General features: G+C 31.1%; 2 protein-coding genes and 1 pseudogene across 3 annotated transcripts; 2 read left to right on the forward strand and 1 right to left on the reverse strand.

Annotated features, from left to right (window-relative positions):
* Positions 1-2250: 2250 nt before the first annotated feature.
* LOC11417057 (hydroxyproline O-galactosyltransferase GALT6) lies at positions 2251-7841 on the forward strand. Its single transcript, XM_003613445.4, has 7 exons — positions 2251-3279; positions 5102-5334; positions 5590-5880; positions 5990-6118; positions 6217-6390; positions 6703-6810; positions 7162-7841. The coding sequence occupies exons 1-7, from the start codon at positions 2493-2495 to the stop codon at positions 7369-7371; spliced, it is 1932 nt and encodes a 643-aa protein (XP_003613493.1). The 5' UTR covers positions 2251-2492; the 3' UTR covers positions 7372-7841.
* A 2156-nt stretch (positions 7842-9997) lies between these two features.
* LOC11416764 (wall-associated receptor kinase-like 20) lies at positions 9998-12795 on the reverse strand. 2 transcript variants are annotated; one of them, XM_024783262.2, is made up of 4 exons: positions 11892-12795; positions 11540-11591; positions 10229-10266; positions 9998-10124 (listed from the first exon to the last, which is right to left on the reverse strand). In XM_024783262.2, exons 1-3 carry the CDS (start codon positions 12724-12726, stop codon positions 10248-10250), a joined length of 906 nt encoding a protein of 301 aa, XP_024639030.1. In that variant the 5' UTR covers positions 12727-12795; the 3' UTR covers positions 9998-10124; positions 10229-10247. The 2 variants fall into 2 exon arrangements, with proteins under 2 accessions (XP_024639030.1, XP_039690019.1); XM_039834085.1 differs by having other exon boundaries at positions 10105-10266.
* Positions 12796-16451: 3656 nt separating this feature from the next.
* Positions 16452-18905, forward strand: LOC11417522 (thylakoid lumenal 15.0 kDa protein 2, chloroplastic-like; annotated as a pseudogene).
* Positions 18906-22732: the final 3827 nt, after the last annotated feature.

The following is a 22732-nucleotide window of genomic DNA, read 5'->3' on the forward strand; positions in this document are numbered from 1 at the left end:
TGCTATAAACACACTTGATGTCCCACTATAGAAGCCACCGGGGACCACTAGATTGAATTAGTCTACCCCAAGTCATTACAACGACCCACACCTCTATCAAGTCAAGTCATCATCATTCTCCAACGGTCTAGACCCTCAAAACTTATATAAACCTCAACGCTCAAACTAGACCATTTCTACCTTTGATAGTTTCCATTATTCTTTCTTGTCAATCATACATTCATTGTCACTTATTATATGTAAAGTAATATTTTCGAATTTAATATTAGTCAAATATAAGCATATTTTAATTACAACAATAAGAGCAATGTAATATTTTTTTTAATTAGGAATATGATATGTTGTTGTAACGAAGAAGTAATATTCTTGAGAGAGAATAAAAAATTGTCCACCGACCCATTTGGCAATTGGAGAATGAGGTGTGCCATGCAAGACCACTTGTCTCCTTAGCGGCTATCCCTCAAAAGGAAATTTTGAACCAACTAGAATTTATCATGTCATCTTTCTCAATCTTTTCAAGGAAAATGTTAATCCCCAAACAATTATATTCTTTTTTAAAGAAAAGAAAGAACTATTCTGCGAAAATATATAATCATGATTAATTTGGTTTGTTATAATTTAAAAATAATAAATATTTATATTTTTTAATTTTAATCAAAATTTTATAGAAAACTATGTTCATAATTTTCAAACATTACCACAATAAAAAGAGTGGAAAGACGGACACATTAGCACAATAATTTTTAAATGTTTCGATTTTTTTGGATTGACTTTTTCTTTTTCTAAAATTATCCTCCACTTTTAATACAAATAACATATATAACAAATAGATAAAAGTAAATTCAAATATAAAAATAAAAGTGTAACAAGCAGGATAGGAGATATATGTCTAGTTTTTTCTCCTTTATAAATTATTTTTTAAAAAGTGTAACAAATTAGATAATATATCCATACTTATTTTTGCATTATCCCAGTTATACCCTTAAACAACTTTTTCTACAATAAAGATTATTGTTGGTGTTCTTAAGCAAAATAAGAATTTAGATTATATTTTTTATGTCATTGAAATAGATAATCATGGTTAGTTTGATTTGTTATATTTTGAAAGCAAAAAGCATTTATATTTTTACTTTTGATCAAAATCAAAATTTCATAACAAAATAGCATTCATAATTTTTAAACGTTTTCGCTAGTTAATATATTTTTTTATGAATTCTTTTCTCTATATGATTCTCATTTTAATTATTTGCAATTATATTAATAACATTTTTCTAAGATTGTTGTTGGTGTTATTAAAAAAAAAATTAGATTTTTTATTTTTGTTATATCATTGGTTTTATTAAAATAGATGATCATGGTTAGTTTGATTTTTTACAATTTGAAAGCAAATAAAAATTATAATTTTACTTTTAATCAAAATTAAAATTTCATAAAAAACATCATTCATAATTTTCAAACGTTAGCGCAATAAAAAGAGCGAAAAGACGGACACGTTTTCGCCAATTAATATAACGAAAATTCCAATTGAAAGACTTGACACACAATTGATTTATATTCGTAATTAATTTATAATTTTATTATCCGTTTAAAGTCAACTAATTTTTTTTTTAGAGTAAACATCGACTATTATTTTGCATAAAAAATTGTTCTTTTCAAAAATCAAAATTGGGTTATTTTAAATGACTCATTCTTTGATGAGAATCATTAACCATTTGAATGCAATTATTTGATTTAAAATTTAATTATATAGTCCCCTGAGTTTATCACAAATGGTAGGGACAACGTATAATATATGCAAATGTTGAAGTTTGAATCTGAACATTCCATTTCTTTACATGTAAAATACGTGAGCTCTAGCCATTAAACTAGTTAAAAAGAAAAATTAAATTATATAAAAATTTGGTTATTCATAACATAAATAAATTTCAATATTTAAGATAAAGAAAAATTTCCTTTACCATTATTATTTTGACCAACTCTCTCTCTTTTCTCCTAAAAAAACACTCTCTCTCTTATTTTTGACTAAGTTTTGACCAACTCTCTTCTTGTTTATAATGTATGAAATGTTTTTCTTATTAAAAAAAGTATATGGAATATTTTTGGGTTTTACTAGTCTTCTGTTTTGTATATAGAACATTTTTTATAATAAAATGATTATTCTTAATTTGACCAAAAACATAATAAATATTTTCAAATTAATTAAAAACTAAAAGTTCTTATTATTTTACTTTTACAATAAGAAACTTAAAGAAATAGCTTTCATTTTCATTCTCTTTCTGTGTTCTCTCTGCATTCATATTTATTCATGTGACTGCAACAACAAAGTTTTTTCACAACCTTCCCACAAAATTCCATTTTTCAACAAGCTTTTAAATTCCTTCAAAACAACCCCACAAAAAAAAAAAAAAACCATTTTTTTTTTCATTCTTCAAAAAATCTCAGACGTTTTGCTTCCATTTTCGTAGCAAAATCAAAGTAAAAAAACCAAGAAGATGAAGAAAGTGAAGCTTGAAGTGTTGACACTCCCAAACAGACTCACACTGATTCAAATTTTCATGATGATGATGCTTCTCTACATGCTTTTCATGAGCTTTGAAATTCCCTTAGCTTTCAAAGCAGGATTAGGTTCAGAAACTGTAGCTAATATTGGGGTTTTCACCACCGACGCAATGCCACTTTTGGAAGAACAAAATCACAAACAAAAACGACCCTTTGGGTTATTATTACGGAAAGTTTCAACCTTGAGCTTTAACAATAGCTTTGAAGGTGTATCAGAGCTTGACAAGGTAGCAAAACATGCTTACAGTTCTGGTAAAAAGTTATGGGAAGAAGTTGAAAGTGGTAAAGTTAAGAGTTTTTCGGGTTTTAAAAAAGCCAAAAATGGTTCGGATTCTGATACTTGTTTGAGTTCAGTTTCAGCTTCTGGGTTTGAGTTTAGGGAGAAGTTGAAAGGGGTTATGGTTTTGAATTGTGGGTTGACACTTTGGTCTCATGTGACTGTTGTGGGGACACCACGTTTTGCACATGGTGAGAGTGATCCAAAGATTGGTGGTGTGAGAAATGGTGATGAAAAGGTTATGGTTTCACAGTTTATGTTGGAGTTGCAGGGTTTGAAAGCTGTTGATAATGAAGAGCCACCAAAGATATTGCATTTTAATCCTAGGCTTAAAGGGGATTGGAGTGGGAAGCCTGTTATTGAACAGAATACTTGTTATAGGATGCAATGGGGGACTGGTCTTAGGTGTGAGGGATGGAAGTCTCGCGCGGACGAGGAAACTGGTAATGTAAAAATGTCCTTTTTGTATGCATGTATGATCATGTGTTTTTGTTTGGTTTTTTGAATTGAATTTAGGATATGGGGTTTTTCTAGGTATTGTTTGCAAAGATTTTGTGATGTTTGATTAATGGGGTAGCAGGGTAGGGAGTTGATTTTGTTGGACTTTGCAGTTTTCAATTGTAATCTATGAAGCACAAACAGGACACCGGTAATAATTTGAGAAAGGAGAATGCTAACCACTGCCCTTTGGGCATCGGATAAGGGGATAAAAATAGAAATATAGCATTGGAAAATGGTGAAAAGTGATAAATAACTTTTTAATAGTCAAAATGTTGTTGAAACCAATGCAAACACGCTACTTTTGGCTTCCTTAACCATTGCCCTGAGGGCAATGGTTAGCAAGACCCTTTGAGAAAATAGAATAATTGAATGCCACCACATACATCGGTGGCAGACACTAGACACACCTTCAATCTGAAGTGTTGGTTCTATATAGATTGTTTGATTAATGGGGGTAGATAGTTTATTTTGGACTTTGGAGTTTTCAATTGTAATCTACGAATCACTGACACAAGATTGACATGTTGACACTGATAATAATTTGAGGAAATGATATAATTGAATGTAACCACATGTATCTGTGTTGTGTCAGACATTGAGACGTGTCGGACACTAGACATCCCTTCAATCTGAAGTGTCGATGACACATAGCACCATAGATTATGATGCCATTGGGGAGTGGGAATTCTTTATACAATCTGCAATTGATAACACTGGCTTGTGTTTGTGTTGGTTTTTCATTTGAATTTTGGAAAAGGGGTTGTTTTTTATATTGTTTGGGGAGATTTTGTGTTGCTTGATTAGGGAGATTATTTTGGAGTTTTTAATTGTAATGACATTAGGGAATGATGGTTCTCTTTGCAGTATGTAGTGAATGTGATTTCTTTAGTTCTATGAACGAACATGATTTGTGTTTTCTACAATTAACATTGTGGTTTGTTTGCGTTTTGAGTTGGGAAAAAGAAAAAGGTTATAGTTTGATCAAACCTTTTTACAATATTAAACAGTTTTGTTTCAAAATCTTCGAAGTGGATTGACTATCATGTGTCTTAATGAAGACAAGATTACTATACAATCATTAATGATAAAATTGTTGTGGCCCCCATTGTAAAAGAGATTGGAGAATTGTCTTAGACGGTTTGGGGATGTGTGGAAAACGCTTACCGCTATGGAGGCTTGGATGGCTGTTGATCAAATGAAGAAGAGTCCAATAGCTAGAGATAGACTTTGACTTAGATGGAAGAATAGTCAGATAGCTAGAAATTGACATTGACCAAGACAGGAGAATAGTTCAATAGCTAGAGATAGACATTGACATAGACAAAGACTAAAGAAAATTTGACACGTCAAACAATTAAGAGGGGTTTTAGTGGTAAATGGTCTATCTTTTGACCTGATACGTGATAGGGATTTAAGATATCAACCAATCCATGTAGCCGACTCTGAAAGCATTTTATGGCACTGATTGATAATACATGTAGACGACTTCATCTAGTGAGGAAACATCCGCGTGGTTGTTTTTGTCGACTATCATTAATTCTATCTCAAAATTTCATGTTTTGGAAAGACAGAAGTCATTGGATGACTGTATAAAGTATAAACACCAGTTTTTGCTGACTGAGGATTAAATTTCTTTGATATTATTCTTTTCACTCTTTTTTGAATGAGTACATTTTGTATGCATGTTTTTCAATTTTTTTTACTTGTGTCTTGTTAGAAGGGACATTAATTGTCTTTGCTGATTTTTGTGATGGTATTATGAAGTTGATGGACAGGTGAAATGTGAGAAATGGATTCATGATGATGATAATCGATCGGAAGAGTGGAAGGCGACGTGGTGGTTGAACAGACTGATGGGGCGAAAAAAGGTCGTGCCTGTTGAATGGCCATATCCTTTTGCCGAGGGGAAATTATTTGTTCTCACCATAAGTGCTGGCTTGGAAGGTTACCATATTACTGTAGATGGGAGGCATGTGACTTCCTTTCCGTATCGCACAGTAAGTACGCTAATCATGTCATAGAGAAAATATTTTTTGACCTCAAAAAATTGATGTTAAAAAGGTGTCATTTGGTTTTTGTATATACTTTTGAAATACGTGTAAGTTGTAAAAGATAAAAAGCAAGAAAGAGATGAATACATATGATATCTGTATTTTGATGTTAAAAAAAACACATCTGTATCTGTTATCTCCCGCCGGATGATTACAAAAATGTCAATTCTTTAGTGTTGGTGTTATGTTCACATTTTGCAGGGCTTTGCTCTTGAGGATGCTACTGGACTATCCATAAATGGAGACGTCGATGTGCACTCTATATATGCTGCTTCCTTACCTACATCACATCCTAGCTTTGCTCCTCAGATGCATCTTGAATTGCTTCCTCGGTGGAAGGCACCACCTATTCTCGACGTGAACGTCGAGCTTTTCATCGGTATCCTTTCCGCTGGCAACCATTTTGCTGAACGGATGGCAGTGAGGAAGTCATGGATGCAACATAAGCTAATCAAATCCTCTCATGTTGTGGCTCGGTTTTTCGTGGCCTTGGTAAGAGAGGCTGCATCTTATATGCACCCTAAATAATGATAAAAAAAAAATCCATGAATAGTTTACACAATGTTTTAATCTTACGATTTTTCCATTTCTCATATGATAGCATGGAAGGAAGGATATAAATGTGGAGATAAAGAAAGAAGCTGAGTATTTCGGCGATATTATTATAGTACCATACATGGATCATTATGACCTTGTTGTTTTGAAGACCGTAGCCATATGTGAATACGGGGTAAGTGATCGGAGAGGAAAACATGTTGCTTATTTGTATGTTGTATACATTGTTAAGTTGATTTATTGTTGGTTGCTGTTGAACACGATTTTTTGCAGATACGCTCGGTGGCTGCTAAGTATATCATGAAGTGTGATGATGACACGTTTGTTAGAGTGGACTCTGTCATAAGCGAAGCGAGAGAAGTTCAAACTGGTAAAAGCCTTTATATGGGAAATATGAATTACCACCACAAGCCTCTTCGTGATGGGAAATGGGCTGTAACTTACGAGGTATAAGTTTTTTTTTGGTTTTCTGCGTTCTGGAGTGGTTATTTTATTTTTCAGTTTATAACGATGTTTTATATTATAGGTAGCTGGCTTTTGGCACACATTTTGTGTAATCTGAGTTTAAAATAGTTACTTTTCTTAGTTCTTTCTTCAATTCAATGAACTGAAGTTCTACCCGGTGTTGAAAATTCTATGCAATGATATTTATGACTTTCACTATCTTCGACTTTTGTTTTGTTTTGTGGCTTTGGATTGTCATCTCTGAAAACATTGTTGAATGTGTTCTCATTTTATTTTATTTTCCATAATTTTCAGGAATGGGTAGAGGAAGAGTATCCTCCCTATGCTAATGGTCCGGGTTACATCGTCTCATCTGACATTGCTCGGTTCATTGTATCCGAATTTGAAGAGCAAAGACTGAAAGTATGTCTGCAAATCATCTTTTCTAGTCCCTCATTCAGAGCCCGTTTGTAACAAATTCTTTTTAAAAAACACTTCTTTTAAAATAACCATGTTTGGAGTATTTCATCCGATTGTTACAGTAATTTTAAAACGATGAATCTGAAGAGAAAAAATTAAAAACTACTTAGATATGAAACTGTTTTGAGTAGTTCTCTTAAAAATAGTCTCTACCTCTCAATGCACTTTGTTGTATGTTATATGACATACAACAAACTGTATATGAATGTTTTATTAACTTCTTCAACTTTGTGCACATGTCTGCGTTTCGATACATGTAAATCTTGGCTGTTAACCGACTTTGACATGATGCAGTTATTTAAAATGGAAGACGTGAGCATGGGAATGTGGGTAGAACAATTCAACAGCTCAAGAGAAGTAGAATATGTGCACAGCTTTAAGTTCTGCCAATTCGGGTGCATCGAAGATTACTACACAGCACATTACCAATCGCCAAGACAAATGACTTGCATGTGGGATAAATTGCAACATCAAGGTAAACCACTTTGTTGCAACATGAGATGACAAATATAGAGAAGCACAGCTAGGAAAGTTACATTTTCATGATAACCTTTATTTATATAAATGCGCCCTCTTTGGAGGCGGTTTTGGCTCAAAGTATCGTTGTTTTCACCCTTATTTGATCCATCCTCTCACCAAAAAGAACAGAATATATAGCCTAGGAATGTTAATGTTTTATATATATCGAGAGAGAGCGAGAGTTGGGTACTACAGCGATCGTCGAAGGAACAAACCAATGGTTTGTAAATTTGTAGTGTAGACAGTAGAGTAACCCGTGGTATAAGCGGAATAAAATTATTTTATTTTTCTTCGACTTTATTTTCGTATGATCTTTCATACATTTTAAGTTGCTTCTGGATGAAGAGGCAAGTCTTGTTATGCCAATTTCTGAGTCCAGAAAAGGTTATGATGTGCTACAAGATAACCTGTACTTACACAGTTCATATGAATATATCACATTCACAATTGCTAAACTAATTTTCTCTCCCCGTCTCCGATTAATTGTCACGTTTAAGTTGTGCGTGATTCTTAAGAAAATAATTAGTTGAGTTGATTTTATTGGTGAAATTAATATTACACTCTTAAGTAGAGTGAACCTCAATAAATAAGGGTGTATTAATGAAAAAAAATAATAAATACTACTTGTATATTTAAAGTGACAATTAATTTGAGTTAGAGGAAAAAAAACAAAAACGACAATTATTATGAGACGAACGGTAAAATGTTTAACATTAGATTTTTTTTTAAGGGAATGTTTAACATAGATGTTCAATTAGTTTTTACTATTTAGATATTTATGTAAGTATTTTTTGAAGCAATAGAATTATATTATTGGTGTGTGCTACAAATTAAATTTGTGAAACTTAGTGTGAAAGAAAGTCATACTCGGTGGAAGTTCTTGGAATAATTAAATCAAACGATTTGTATTTTTTTTTTCAAGAGAATAAATGATGTCGACTATATTTATTCAAAAAGAAAAAAGTTGATGTCGACTATATTGTTTTTATTTGGAAAAATATTCATGTGTCGTAACACTCACGTGTATGCTAAACTATGCAAAGGTGCAAGATTTGATAGATTGATTCTCTTTCCGATCACATTTCCAAACAACTAGTATTTCTTTTTCAAGTTCATTAAAAAAAGATTATTTATAGTCTTCGTGAGCATAATTCAATTGATAGGAATAATGCATTGTTATATAGGTTGGAGTTTAAACTTTGAACATCTCATTTATTTACCTTTAAAAAAAGTGAATTCTAACAATATTTAACAAAAAAAACTTATTTATATGAACTATATTTAATGAATATGTGGCTTACGAATAGGACTAGAGAGAGTACCTTATATACTTGGTATTATTAAATAGACCATTTATTTGGAAGACTTGATTTTCTATTTTAGATCTTGGATACTATAGGATATTTTTTAAATCAATTAAGTGTGATTGAAGTAATATATAGTTATTAGCGAAAAGATAGGTTCTCATATGTTCGTAATTTATGAACTGTGTGTTTCTTATGAAATTTTAATTTTGATTTTTTTTTTGAAGGAATTTGGATTAAAATTATAAGTATAAATGATTGTGACTTTAAAAATATACCAAACCGAACAAATCATTTTTATCTTTGCATTGACACAAAAAATATAACAAATACAATATAATTTCTTATATTTTTCAATGACACCAACAATATAACATTAATATTTCCTTTTAAAAAAATATAACATCATTATTTAAAAATTTGTTTAAGACAAATTCTACTCACACACTAAAAAATCCAAGTTACACTCCAGAATGACCAATATACCATTTAACTTAAATAAATTTTTTAATTTAATTTAAAGCCCTTTCATCGCTCTCAAACCCATAAACAAGCGCGCACACACATATCGATCCCTTTCTCAATTTACGTCAACACTTTCGTCTTCAAGGTCCATTTATTGGAGAGGAAAAAATATGTAAAATTGATTAAAACATAAGGTAGAAAAATGTGAAATTTAGAGAGCGACAGTAGTTTTCTAAACAATGTAAAATTAGTTTATGTAGTTTATGCCTTGGGACAGGTATACCACTTCTTACCCTAAACTTGTTATCCCTTCTCTTGAACTCCTTACTTACTTGAGTGAGTGAGTGCAGATACACAACCCTCTTCGTCTCACGGGAGGCTGACGATCAACCAACCTCACCAGAATCCTCACCGCAGTTCAACAAAACCAGACTCGCGGCGGACAAGCCGACAGATCAACCTCTGTAGGCGGCAGATCCAAACAGCTCCATCATCCTCTTAGTCCAACCGGATCAATATGATTTCCCTTTCTCATAAATTAAGAAAGATCAATAACTTAAAAAAAATACTAGTTACAAAATATATTTTTATATCAAATATTTTAAACTTAATCTAGTAGTTTATATCACTAGTTTATCATCAACTATAAATTCTTTCGCTACTGATTAGTTCATCTGTAATTTTTTACCAAAGAAAACTTTAAACAAACCTATCATCCGATTAATTCTCCCACTTTTTTTATTTGAATCTGGTTTTCTGTTCAAAACATTTTGTACTGCGAATTACGACTTCAATTGTGGGGGCCGTATTTTAAATTTAGAGATACGTATTAAAGTACATTTTACCCTTAATTTACAACATCTGCTTATATAGGAAAGATACCCTTTTACATTTTTGATGCATTGAAAGGGATACATAGAGTTGGACAACATGCAAGCTTGCAACAAACTTCATATAATTCTCTCGTGCCTATATTTTCCAATTGAATTTGTGTTTAGTTCCTTAATAGCAAATACAAATATAACAAAAATAAAACGTGAAAGAGTTTGACTGTGAGATCAGATTATCCTAACCTCTCGATCGAACTTTGGATTACCAAGGCTCCTTTCTCCTGAAAATCAGAGAGTTAAAGGTAAATTTTGTTTGAAGGAGTTGGGGGCTTAATCCCCCCTTTTCCCATAAAAAACAAACAAGATTAATAAATTTTCATATTTTTGTTTTGTTTTTATATTTTTTTTTCCCTTCTTTGGAAAAATGGAATTTATTATTCAGAATAGTTGCTAATGTTAGATATGCAAATTTGCCAATACCCTTTGTGAGAATAAATTTGTAGGCTTAGGTATAAAGTAGAAAGAAAAAAAGTTGCTTGACAAAGTTAAGAGATTCTTCTTTAATTGAAAAAAGAGTTAAAGACCATCATAGACTTGGAAGTTGGAACCTAATTCCGTATCCTTTTCTTTTTCAGTCTATCGATGTTTCCTTCCACATGTATACACTTTAAAGATGAGTGAAGACTCCTTGTTAAAAAATGCAAAGCTTAATTTATTCTCTAAAAAAATAAAAAACAACTTTTAGTTATTAAGAAATAGAATTAATTATGGTTAAACCAAAAAGAGAATTTTGGTTTCAAAAAGAGTTGTGTTGAATTAATATGGTTTGAGGTTACAATTTTTGAAGTAGAATTTTGTTGTCAATGTAGTCCTATATAATTCGAAAAATTAATCTCTAACACAAAATAATTCATTAAGTTTAGCCAAAATTAATTGTTTAGTCTATCCTTTTCTAAGTCTTATACTAAACTATTTTAAAAAATTAAGGGTAAACTATAAATCAAAGAAATAGAACATCAATTTTATAAATTTAACCTTATTAAGTAACGATGTATTTAATTTTATTATAATGTAAAAGTGGATAATACTAGTAACTTGAGAGCAATGTAGGTAATATTAATTAAATGTTACAGTTGTAAAACTAATTGTTACATTAAAAAATAAAAATGATAATTATTTTTAAGTTTTTTTCAACAAAAAAAAAACGTGACAAGCATCATAATGATAATGAAATAGGGAGTATTCACACTACCTAGTCAGTCCATTACAAATTCCATAAAAATGGTTTTTTGTTTTTTTTGACATTAAATGACTTTAGTAACATAATGAACACATCTAGACCAAAAAAAAAAAAAAAAACATAATGAACACATAAGATTAAAATTAGTCAATTACAAGTTGCATGTGCACACATTTTCCACAATAGGACACAAGAAATAAATGGCCTGATTCTCTTAACCAATAAGTCATACATAATCTTCACCCTCTAATCCATTAAAATTCCACACATGGGTGATCATAAGCTTGATTGTTAAAGTATCATTCATAACTTACAGGATGAGCCTAATCAAAGACCATGCCACACCATATATCAACCAAGCAAACCCTGAAAACATAAAGGCCAGAACAAGTCATTAAAAATAAATGAAAAGGTAGGCTACGTATAAAATACCTACACAGACACGAAAGCCCGACACAACCCTGATATTGATAATAATTTTAAAAAATTGATTGTAAAAAGTTGTGTTGGTGTTGGTGTCGTGTCAGTGTTCGATACAGACACGTGCGGACATGCTTTAATCTTAAATATTAGTGTTTTTTTTTTAAAAAAAAAAAAAAAAAAAAACTTAAATACTAATGCTACATAGATGCAATTGACAAATAAGAAAGGAATAACTTTGCTTACCATTTCTAAAACCATTATTATAAGATGATGTGAAGAAACAATCTGTAGTAGTGTTAATTCCATTAGGACAGTTGCATAAAAATGAATTATAAGCTTCACTATATCCACAAAATCCAAAGCTCCTTTCACATGCAGCACAAGAGCTAGGATAATCATTTGTAACACTAAACTTATACTTAAGTGCAATTCCATAGTTCCACTTTTCAGGATCAACTTGTTGATCATTGTAATTGTAAAAACCTGTATATGAACTGCATTGAAGCTTCTGAAGATCCATATCAAAAGCTGGACCAAGATTAACCGGTGTATAAACACAACATGTCGAAATCGGAAGGTTAATATTAGTACTAATAGGCCTACAAGAATACATAACATCACAAATTTGTGTATTTTGATCACATTGAAGCTTAGAATTGCTTCCATCATCATAACTTCTTGATTTGCATATCGATGATGAGTTCATCGAACAATCTACTAAAGCGAATATGGTGCTATCATCGAAAGTAAATGGTGCGTTCCAATCTAAGCCGAAGCCTTTGCTAGGTAGAGTACAAGAACATGTTGACATGGTGGGATCTGAAATGTATATGACTTGATTTGCATAGTCAATTGAGGTAATAGGGTAGGAACCTGTGTGTGTTGTGAAGGTGAGTTTTTGTTGGCTACAAGTTATATGTGGTTGGAAGCGAGGGTCGCCGCAACCGGGGCCGCTACCGAAAGGGTATTTGAGAGTTTCTTTGCCACAGTTTCTTTGGCACATTTGAGATTTGATCAAAGAAGGAAGTAGGAAAAGGAAAATGGTGAGAAGAGGAAGTGAAGGGTAACTTAACTTCATTTTGTGATTGAGAGAATGAGGGAGGACAAGGAATCATGTAAAGCAATGTTGTATGTAACAAGTTTTGCTGCTAGCGTTACTATATATATTGAATTAAATGGAAGCAATAAGGAACTTGCATTTTTTGTTATGTTAAGATTTGTTTAATACTTCCTTCAAAAAAAAAAAAAAAGATTTGTTTAATACTTTTGATTATATGCTGTTAGGCCTTGTGATTTATTTTTATTTGTGATATAATATAATGTAAGGCTTTTTGATTTATGTACTCTATCACGTTTTAAGTTACTTAGAATATGTTTAGTATGAAGTTGCGTTTAGCAAAACCGTGACATAAAACAATATCAAGGTGAAAGCTGAGTTTTCTAGTTTATCTTTTTCCATGACCGTTACTCATTGAGATGCGCATTTGGAACTTTCACCGTCAAATTAAAGAGACTATTAGAAAATGTTTGGATGCATGCTCGTAGCGTATCCATATGTTTTACCATAGTGGGTTTGTAGAAGCAACAAATCATAGAATTACTGAAGCGTATGGTTTCGACGTGGTTATTGAATTTTCCAAATGCAGCTTATGGTTAGGTTCTATAAAGCGTTGTCTCGACTCTTTATCAATACCATATTAGAATTTTAATATTGTTGTCTTAATCCTCTGTTTTTCAATAGAATGGACCAAATAATTTGAAATTTGACTAAAAGATAAGTAAAATCTTACTACATGTTATTCCAAACTAAATTTAAAAATGGATTTTTCTGAACAATTGCTTACACTAGAATTCTAATTTGGTATGCTAAGTTTGGAATGGGCTATTTATTTCTCCTCACCCTCATCTATTGATTGAGCAGTAGCATGCATTAATTTTTTCAAATCTCACACTGAAAGAAATCACATGACCACATGCTTAACTCTACAGACAATTTTTTTTTTCTTTCCAACATTGATTTTTACAATATTTTAGGAATTGAATTTGTTATTATTATTTTTAATTTTTTTTAAATGGCCAAGATTAATATTATGTTAGGAGTGAAGATTGAACCGGTGATCTCAAATTATTATTATTTTTTTTTAAAAGGGAAATTATTATAGTTCTTATACAATAGAAAAGAAAGATCTCATAAAAGAAGCAATATATACCTACTTCTTCTGTCCCCAAAACAAGGGCTGCCATACATTTGTGCTTTATGAAGGCTAATGGTTAATGCAGGCACTGCTTATAACAAGTAAAAGGGAATAAAACCAAAAGTATTTTTTTCCCTCAATAAAACTAAAAGATGTGAGTAAAATAATATTGTAATGATTACATTTATACTTTTTATCTTCTTTTTCTTCAATCCCTATAATTTTCTTTGTTATTATTATCTAATTATCATCCACTACATCTTGCCTTTGGCCATTTGGACAAAAGTTAGTGGAAGGAAGAATATTTAAAACGCAAACAACTTTAGAAAAAGAATATATTCATCTACATTTATATTTATACCTTTTCACTTTATTTACCGTATGTACATTATTTCACTTCTAACATAAACCAGTACTATTTATTATTCAAAATTTACATAACAAACTATCACGTGAAGATTTATTAAACTTATTGTTACTGAATACAAGACGTAAGCACCAGCGGTAGAATACTACCCTCCCATGGTCCAGACTCAGGTTTGATTCCCGGCTGGTGTGCCCTAACTTTTATGTTCATTTTTTTGAGAGGCCATTTATGTTCTTATTGAAATAAATTATAGGGTTAATAATGTTTTTCACCCCTATAATATATGTCATTTCCGATTTTCATTCCTATAAAATTTTTGGTTTGGATTCCGTTCTCGTAAAATTTTATTTTTCCGAAAAACCCCTCCCCCATCCAACTCAGAAGAATCTAATATGTGGCGCTGATTTGACATTTTTTTTAATTGGCCACATGTAAAAAGGCCCTCTACATCAGATTATTTTTAAAAATATATAAAAATTAATTTAAAATAAAATTAAAAAATCCAAAAAATCATAAAAATATTTAGATTTTTTCCAAAAATTTAAAAAATTGAATTTTTAAAAATTAAAAAATTAGATAAACATTAAGATATTTTTTGAAAAATTAGAAAAATATTCAGATTTTTTTTTTTTTTCTAAATTTGAAAATATCTTAAAAAAATCGAACAAAATCGAATTTTTGTTACTGAACTGAATCGAACTATTACTGAACTGAACCGAACTGTTTCAGTTATGTTTCAAAATTGTTAGTAATAGTTCAATTTTTTTTGTTTGGTTCGGTTTAATTCAGCGGTTCGGTTCAATTTTATTTTTTTTAAGATGTCTTTGATATAAATGTCAAATTATGATAAAATATTTTTGACTAAATTACACCAGAGGTCCTTTAAGTTAGAGGTTTGTAATAGATTGATCGTTTAAGTTATTTTAGTCGCACATAAGTCCTTTAAGTTTGAGGTTTGTAACAGATTGGTCGTTTAAGTTATTTTGGTAACACATAAGTCCTTTAAGTTTGTAAACGTTTTCAATTTAGTCCTTATGTTAACCAAAACGATGATGTGGCAGAAGGACTAAATTGAAAACGTTTACAAACTTAAAGTACTTATTTGTGACCAAAATAACTTAAAGGATCAATCTGTTACAAACCTCAAACTTAAAGGACTTATGTGTCTAAAATAACTTAAATGATTAATCTATTACAAACCTCAAACTTAAAGGAATCATGATATAAATTAACCAATATTTTTTAAACACTCCAATTACTGGATACATATTCTATACAATCATTTTAAACCACCTCTAAAAAAAAATCATTTTATACCATAGCAATTTTTTATACTTAATTATTTTAAATTGAATTTATATTCTAAATTAACCTTTCCTACAAGATATTGATACCAGACCATATTAATATATTATAGAGTATAAAAAAAATTGAAAATTATTCAATAAAACTAAATTATATCGTCATTGTCGTATATAAATATAATTGAACATAGAAGATGGGACAACCGTACAAGTAGTACTCCTCCTCTTTCAAAAAAAAACTAGTACCCCTCCTGTTCTCTTTCAACAAAAGAATTTATCTCTCGTGAATCTAAGAGCACCCATCATTGGGTGTCACATAATACATTATATTAGTTTACATTTTCTCAATATTTAAACCATTTAACTATATTTTTTAAAAGTAATGATAGATAAATATCCTTAGGTGGCAATACATCCATTGACACCCACATAAAAATCTGACACGTGTTCATGTGCACCTCACACAAGCACACTTTTTCTTTCATTTTCTCTTCTCTCTCCCTAATATATGGGGTGTAGAAAAGTATATGAAAATAAATGGTGTTTATCTAACATTTTCCATTTTTTAAATATCCATACCACTTCTCCAAAACTCAAAAATGGATCCCATAAATTAATTACATTGTATTGCTTTCTCATATTTTGATTCTATATAGTATTATTTTAAAAGACACTCACACCCCCTCTAGTTTAGAAAAAGCATTCACCTCACTCTTGAGTTAACACCGTTAACTTTTTAGTTTATATTCAACTTTTTGAAATGCTTCTTTTTTCCATTTGACTCTGAAATTGAAAGTATGCCACTTTCTTTCAAATGAAACCACACGAAGAAATATGAAATGTCACACATTTCTTCCATTTTCTGGTTTACTTTCTTCAAATCGGTCCGGCCATATTTCTATTATGTATCAGATTAAAGATGCTGCCATGTGTGAAAATTGTGTTAAAATCCATGTCTTCATCACACAATAACAAATGCAGTTCCAATTCCATCATTTCCTCACTCACCAAAATTCACTCCCAATCTTTACATTTTGCTCTATCCGGTGCACTCTCACTTTGCTTATTATTCGGAGTAATGGTATTACTCATTATTCAAACTTGACTCTTATTCGGAGCTGAAATTGCGGAGGCTGCTACTAAAGCTGGTGTCAATAAGCCAGAATTGCTTCCTAAAGAGTTCAGTAGCGTCATCGATGTTGCTGGATTCCTCTCCGATGGACAGGTTGCCCTATTTGGATAAATAACTTAAATAAGCATTTGAAGCATAAGCGCTTATAATATAAGTTATTATTATAAGTTATTTCTAGCACAAAAGATATCAAACTGTTTTCATATAAATTATAAACTGTTTTCGTAAGCTACCTGGAGAGCTTATGGAAATAAGCTGAAAACAAACCTGTGGACATGTTATAAGATATTTCTTTAAGTTCTCTTGAACAATTTCATAAATGTTTATGTTGGTAATTAATCTGCAATTAGCCAACCCAAATAGAACTTATGTAACACAAATTTCTTTTGATGTTCAAACACTTAGTGATAGCAATGATATTAAATTCCGCAGTAATCTTGATATTGTATAAGACAGAGACATCCAAAATCTTTATATTTCTGTCGCATTTGGGAATTGCAATTGAAAACTATATAATGCTTCCATTTCATCGTGTATGGAATCAATGCTAGTGATCATTGTTTTCATAAAGCTATGTGACGACAGCAATCTGAGCCGTGGCATAATAGTTTTTAATATTGTCAAAAGTGCAATGTAACTGCGATTGAGGCCGTATTTGACCGTGATTCTCTGTAATTCAAGGATTGGCCAGAATCATTCCTTCGAATGTTGTTTGAAACCTGCTGATGATTGATGCTCTTGAAAGAATGTTAATAATGTTAAATTGATCATTCATGTTCAGGAGAAAAGACTAGCGCAAGAGATTGCTGATCTTGAAAAGGCTACGGGATTTAAGTTGAGAGTTTTGGCCCAGAACTATCCTGATACTCCAGGTTTATGATCACGATATTCGCCCAATTTAATGGTTGAGTTGAGGTTATTAATTAGGTTTAATTGCAATTTTGGACTCTATCTTTTCAAAAGTTGCGGTTATGGACCCCTAACTAATTTAAATACAAAACAGCCCTCTATGTTTTGATTCTTTAGCAGTTTTGGACCCCCAACGCAAAAAAAAAAAAAAAATTGATACGCGGCACCTCACTTAGTGTGCCACGTCAGCGTTGACCGAGTCAACAATGGACTGGGGTCCAAAACTGCCAAAGAATCAAAACATAGGGGGTTGTTTTGTATTTAAATTAGTTAGGGGTCCATAACCACAACTTTTGAAAAGATAGGGATCCAAAAGTGCAATTAAGTCTATTAATTAATGAAATTAAACTTGGAATAATGTACTATTATTATGCAGGTTTGGCTGTCAAAGATTTCTGACAAGTAGATGACAGTACTGTTGTCTTTGTTGCTGATCCCACGATTGGTAAAGAATCTATGAGATTACATTCATGTTTAATTACACTTTTTTGCTGTTTCTGTGTTTATGAGTAGAGTTGCTTTTGTCTCATAGAATGAAGTTTAACTTGAAGTTGAAATTTAGAGTTTTTGCCTCCAAACAAGGTTTTTAGCCTTAAATTTGTAGTTCAACTTATTTTTACTCAAGTGTATCAACATAAATCATGTAACGTTCAACTCAATTTTAGTTGAAATCAATTTAGACGGAATCAATTTTGCTTAGAGGCAAGCACAAACTACCACACCTTTCAGTTAGTATTGTTCGTCCTCTCGGTTATTTCCACTTCTTTCTTCTTGATGGATCTAATATAGGTAATATTAAGGAGTTTTTTTTTCTTTCTGTTGACCAGGGAATATATTGAATTTCAATGTTGGTGCTACCGTTGATTTGGACACCCCACGTAATTTCTGGAGTCGCCTGGCAGGCAAGTACGGGAGCATTTTCTAATGGAGGGAGAAGGTAAGCTCTACTTTTTTTGGTTTCTAGTTCCTCTAAAGCTAGCAACTTATTTTAGAGCATACAACAAACAATATCAATGGTTGATAAACAAATTGACAGTTGATTTTGTATGCTCATGCATATCAAATCATGGATGATTGAAATATCAATATTTAGTTTTCTCACTTTACACTCTATTCACTTCAGATAAAGGAGTTAAATCCTGCATTTTAATGTGTCTATTATTTTATTGGTTTGATGTGTTAATCATAATGATCACATAATGGTTTAAGAAAATGGTTTAATATCAAACGAAACAGGGTGAAGATGCATCTATTGAGTCAGCAGTTATAGAGAATGCAACTTTCTTTAATGAGTTTAGACCGCGAATGTGTCCTTTAATAAGTTTGGCCGGTCCTCCAATATGTCTTTAGTTAGTTTGATTTTTTTTTTTTTTAACATAATTATTGTTTGAGGACAATATCTTTGACTTATATTTATCCTTATAGGTGGGGTTTTTATTTCTTATTGCATTCAAAGTTAGAGAAACTATGCAAATGCCTAACAATAGGAAACTATGACTTGGTGTAGTAGTTAGAAGTTAGAAGATCATAACATGGAAGAAGACCATTCTTGTTAAACTTAACTTTGGAAAGGCTTATTATTCAATGAATTGGAACTACTTACAATTTATGATGCAAAAAATATGTGTTTTTGTGAAAAATGGGTTCATGAATGCTTGTACACATTAACAATATAAGATTGAGGCAAGGTCATGATGACTAGAACAGTCGATTTAGGAAGTTTTGAAGGGTATAAGTTGGTGTTTTTCTCATACAATTCATTGATGACAATAATTATGGGTTCTCAAAAGTAAGAGAATATGCAAGGAATAAAGACCACATTACATTGTTTGAGTTGGTAACAGATTTAAAAGTAAATTTTCACAAAAGTAGTTGGTGGGAATAAACGTTTTCCAATCATGATTAGAAGAAGCAATCACATCGTTGAACATAACACAACATAACAACACATTGAAAGATCTCTACTCTTCCTATATGAAATCCACTCCTTACACTATTCACCATTCGTTCTCAAGTTTTTTTACATTTGGGAGTACCTCTAATGGGGAGATCCAGATACATAAACAAAATATCACTGATTTTACAATTTAACAACATGATGTTTTTTCTTTTTTCTTTTTCTAATCATGGTTGGGGAACGTTTATTCCCACCAACCTACTTTTAAAAAAATTTACTTTTAAACTTAATACCCACTCAAACAGACGTAACATGACCTTTATTGCTTGCATGTTCTCCCACTTAAGAGAAGTGAGAACCCATCGTTATCGTGTCATTTAACATTGACATAAAAGGGAGGGCATTTAACATTGCTTTACCAGTAAAATGGATGCTGAGATTGAGAATAAGAAAAATAGTTTGTGATATGATGTGTTAAAATACAAATATGGAGAAACCAAGGTAGTGGTTAAGGGTGGTGGATTTGCGTTTTAAATTGGTGGCCTGAAGTTGGAAGATAAGAAAAGTCATTGTTAAACAGTGATAAAAACTTTGTACTTATAACATCGTAACAAAAAAGTGCTTAGGTATACTTAAATTTGAAAATAAGGTACACAAAGGAGTGTCTTTCAAAAGACATAAAATCATGAAGAGTACTCTAAACTAATGCTACTTCCAAGCCATGGGTATGAATTTCAAAGAAATGTTTGCGATTGAGTTCTAAGCTATGACATAAAGTGTGACATTTTCACACTAAGCACGAGTATTTACTGCACACATTTTCTATTGGAGGGAGAAGGTAAGTTATGTCTTTTTTGGTCTCACGTTCCTCTAAGCTAGCAACTTATTTAGAGAATACAACAAACAACGTCAATTGTTGATAAACAGATTCTATGAGCATGAGTATTTACTGAACTCAAGTGTGATATTTTCTGAGTATTTACTGAACTAAATGTCAATATTTAGTTTTCTCACCAGATATAGTGTTATTATCATAAATCTGGTTAAACTCACACACTTGCTGGAAAGTCATAACTCTCCGGAACAAAAGGAAAACCCTAAAAACTCCTTTATAAGTCGGTATTACAATGCTACATATTGTTAGTTTTAAAAAAACATGATAAAATGAAATGGAAGAAATGGTTGGAAGGAAAATTGTGTACCTTAATTTGGAAGAATATCTTTAAAAGGGAGGAATGAAATAATACTCTAAAGTCGGTATTTTATAAAGACATTTTTTTAGTTGTCATATTATTGAAGGGTTTTAGTCCAACAAAGTTATATATAAATCCTTATGGATGACTTCTCTTCTTTCCTACTATCTTTCGTCCCCCTTTCTTCATCAAATTTATTCTCTTCTTGTCGGTCGGTGGCGGAGCCAGGAAATTTATGGAGCCCGGGCAAAAAATTAATCGTAAATTCACATGTAATATAATATATAAACAGTCATAAATCGATTTTTTCTTCCTAAAAAAAAATCGAAATAAAAGAGGTTTATCATTTTGTCAACAAAATTACAATTTAAAATAGGGTTATTAATTGAAATTGACCACGTAATATACGTGAAGTCTGAAAATTGACCCTGTAATTAAATAACATGTATTATGACCATGTAATTCGAGATTTTTATTATTTATAACCTGTAATATACGCGAAGTCCAAAAAAGCAACCGATAGATTGAATTTTTTCATGATTTCCTAGAGGCGAGTTAAGAACGTTAAAATATGGCTTTAACAAAAAAATTACAAATTTTCGACAAACGACAAATTAATTATGAATTTTTAAAGTGTCAAAAGCTCAAAAAACAAAACAATGGAAATCTCGATCTATAAATCGAATTTTGAGCTCATTATTTGCAGAGACATCTATAAAAATACATAAAAAAGGATCTGTAAAGTTTCATAGCATATCGAAGTCGTTTAAATTTATTTTGATTTTTCAACTGAAACGTGCAAAATTGAAATTTTGTTCCGCGTAAGCGTATACTCACAAGTCAAATTTAGTTCCCTAATTTTGTAAGCATGACTAAAATATGATAAGAACCTTCCCAATGAAATTTTGTAATTTTTAAACAAGATACAAATTAATTATAAATTTTTTAAGAAATTCATAATTATGAGGGAATAAAAATTCATAATTAATTTATCTCTGGTTGAAGAAATTTAATTTTGTATAAAGCTATATTTTAACGTGAAAAAATTCAACCTGTAGGTCACATTTTTAGACTACACGTATATTATAGGGTGGTCAAAATTAAATAAGAAGAAATTCAAGTTACAATGCTATAATATATGTTTTGTATTTTATTAGGTTATTTTTCAAACATAAAGTATATTACAGGGTCAATTTGAACAATTAACCCTATAAAATAAGAGACATGAATCCGTCAATAGTGTGCTAAATAAAATTCCAAGACCTATTTGCGTGTGACAATTTTCAGATTGCCCAAATTTTTCTTTTTGTAAATGTGTTAATGGGCTTTTGGGTTGAATCTAATGTGCAAAAATTATCGTCCGGGGTCGCCATACGGTAGAACCGCCCATGCTTCTTGTCCCTCCAAACTACCAAATAAAGTCTAATATTTTTCTCCTTTAATTCCATGAGTTCTCCCAGAAAACGCATTGTTTTCTTGAATTCTCAGACTACCAACTGCAGATATCATAGACGAGTAATATAACTTATTGAATAATTTGTACTTAAATTACAAAGTAATGAACAATGAATGAATTTCATAATGTTTTAAAAGAACTTGATATAAATATCCAATATGATAGTTTTTTACTGAAAATATTCTATTGCATTTCCAAATCAATGAGATGGGTAATACAATCGGTAACTACATTAAAAACTTGACAACAATATGACAACCGTAGTAATGGAATGAGCAACCATATTCGTTTATCGCTTCACAAACTCAACAGAAAAATAAGTGAGCCAAGAACCTAAGTGTTGTCTACATTGGCTAATAATGACACCAAACTCCGAATCAAAAACGATGTTGTGAATCTAAAGCTCAAAATGTCCATTTCGTAGCATACCACAAACCTGTGGCTTCACCTTCATTGACTCTTAATGATTGACATTGCCATATAGTTTTAGCCACCAAGAATATTGATTTCTTAACTAAAATATTTAACATAGTTGTTAACAATGTTTTAAAATATTAAAACTTTGCTGAACTGAGACTTTAAAGACATTATTAAAAAACTTCACCAAAATTTCTAATACTTCTATGGACAC

This window comes from Medicago truncatula, chromosome 5 (genome assembly GCF_003473485.1).
Source record: "Medicago truncatula cultivar Jemalong A17 chromosome 5, MtrunA17r5.0-ANR, whole genome shotgun sequence".
Taxonomy (NCBI): Eukaryota; Viridiplantae; Streptophyta; class Magnoliopsida; order Fabales; family Fabaceae; genus Medicago; species Medicago truncatula.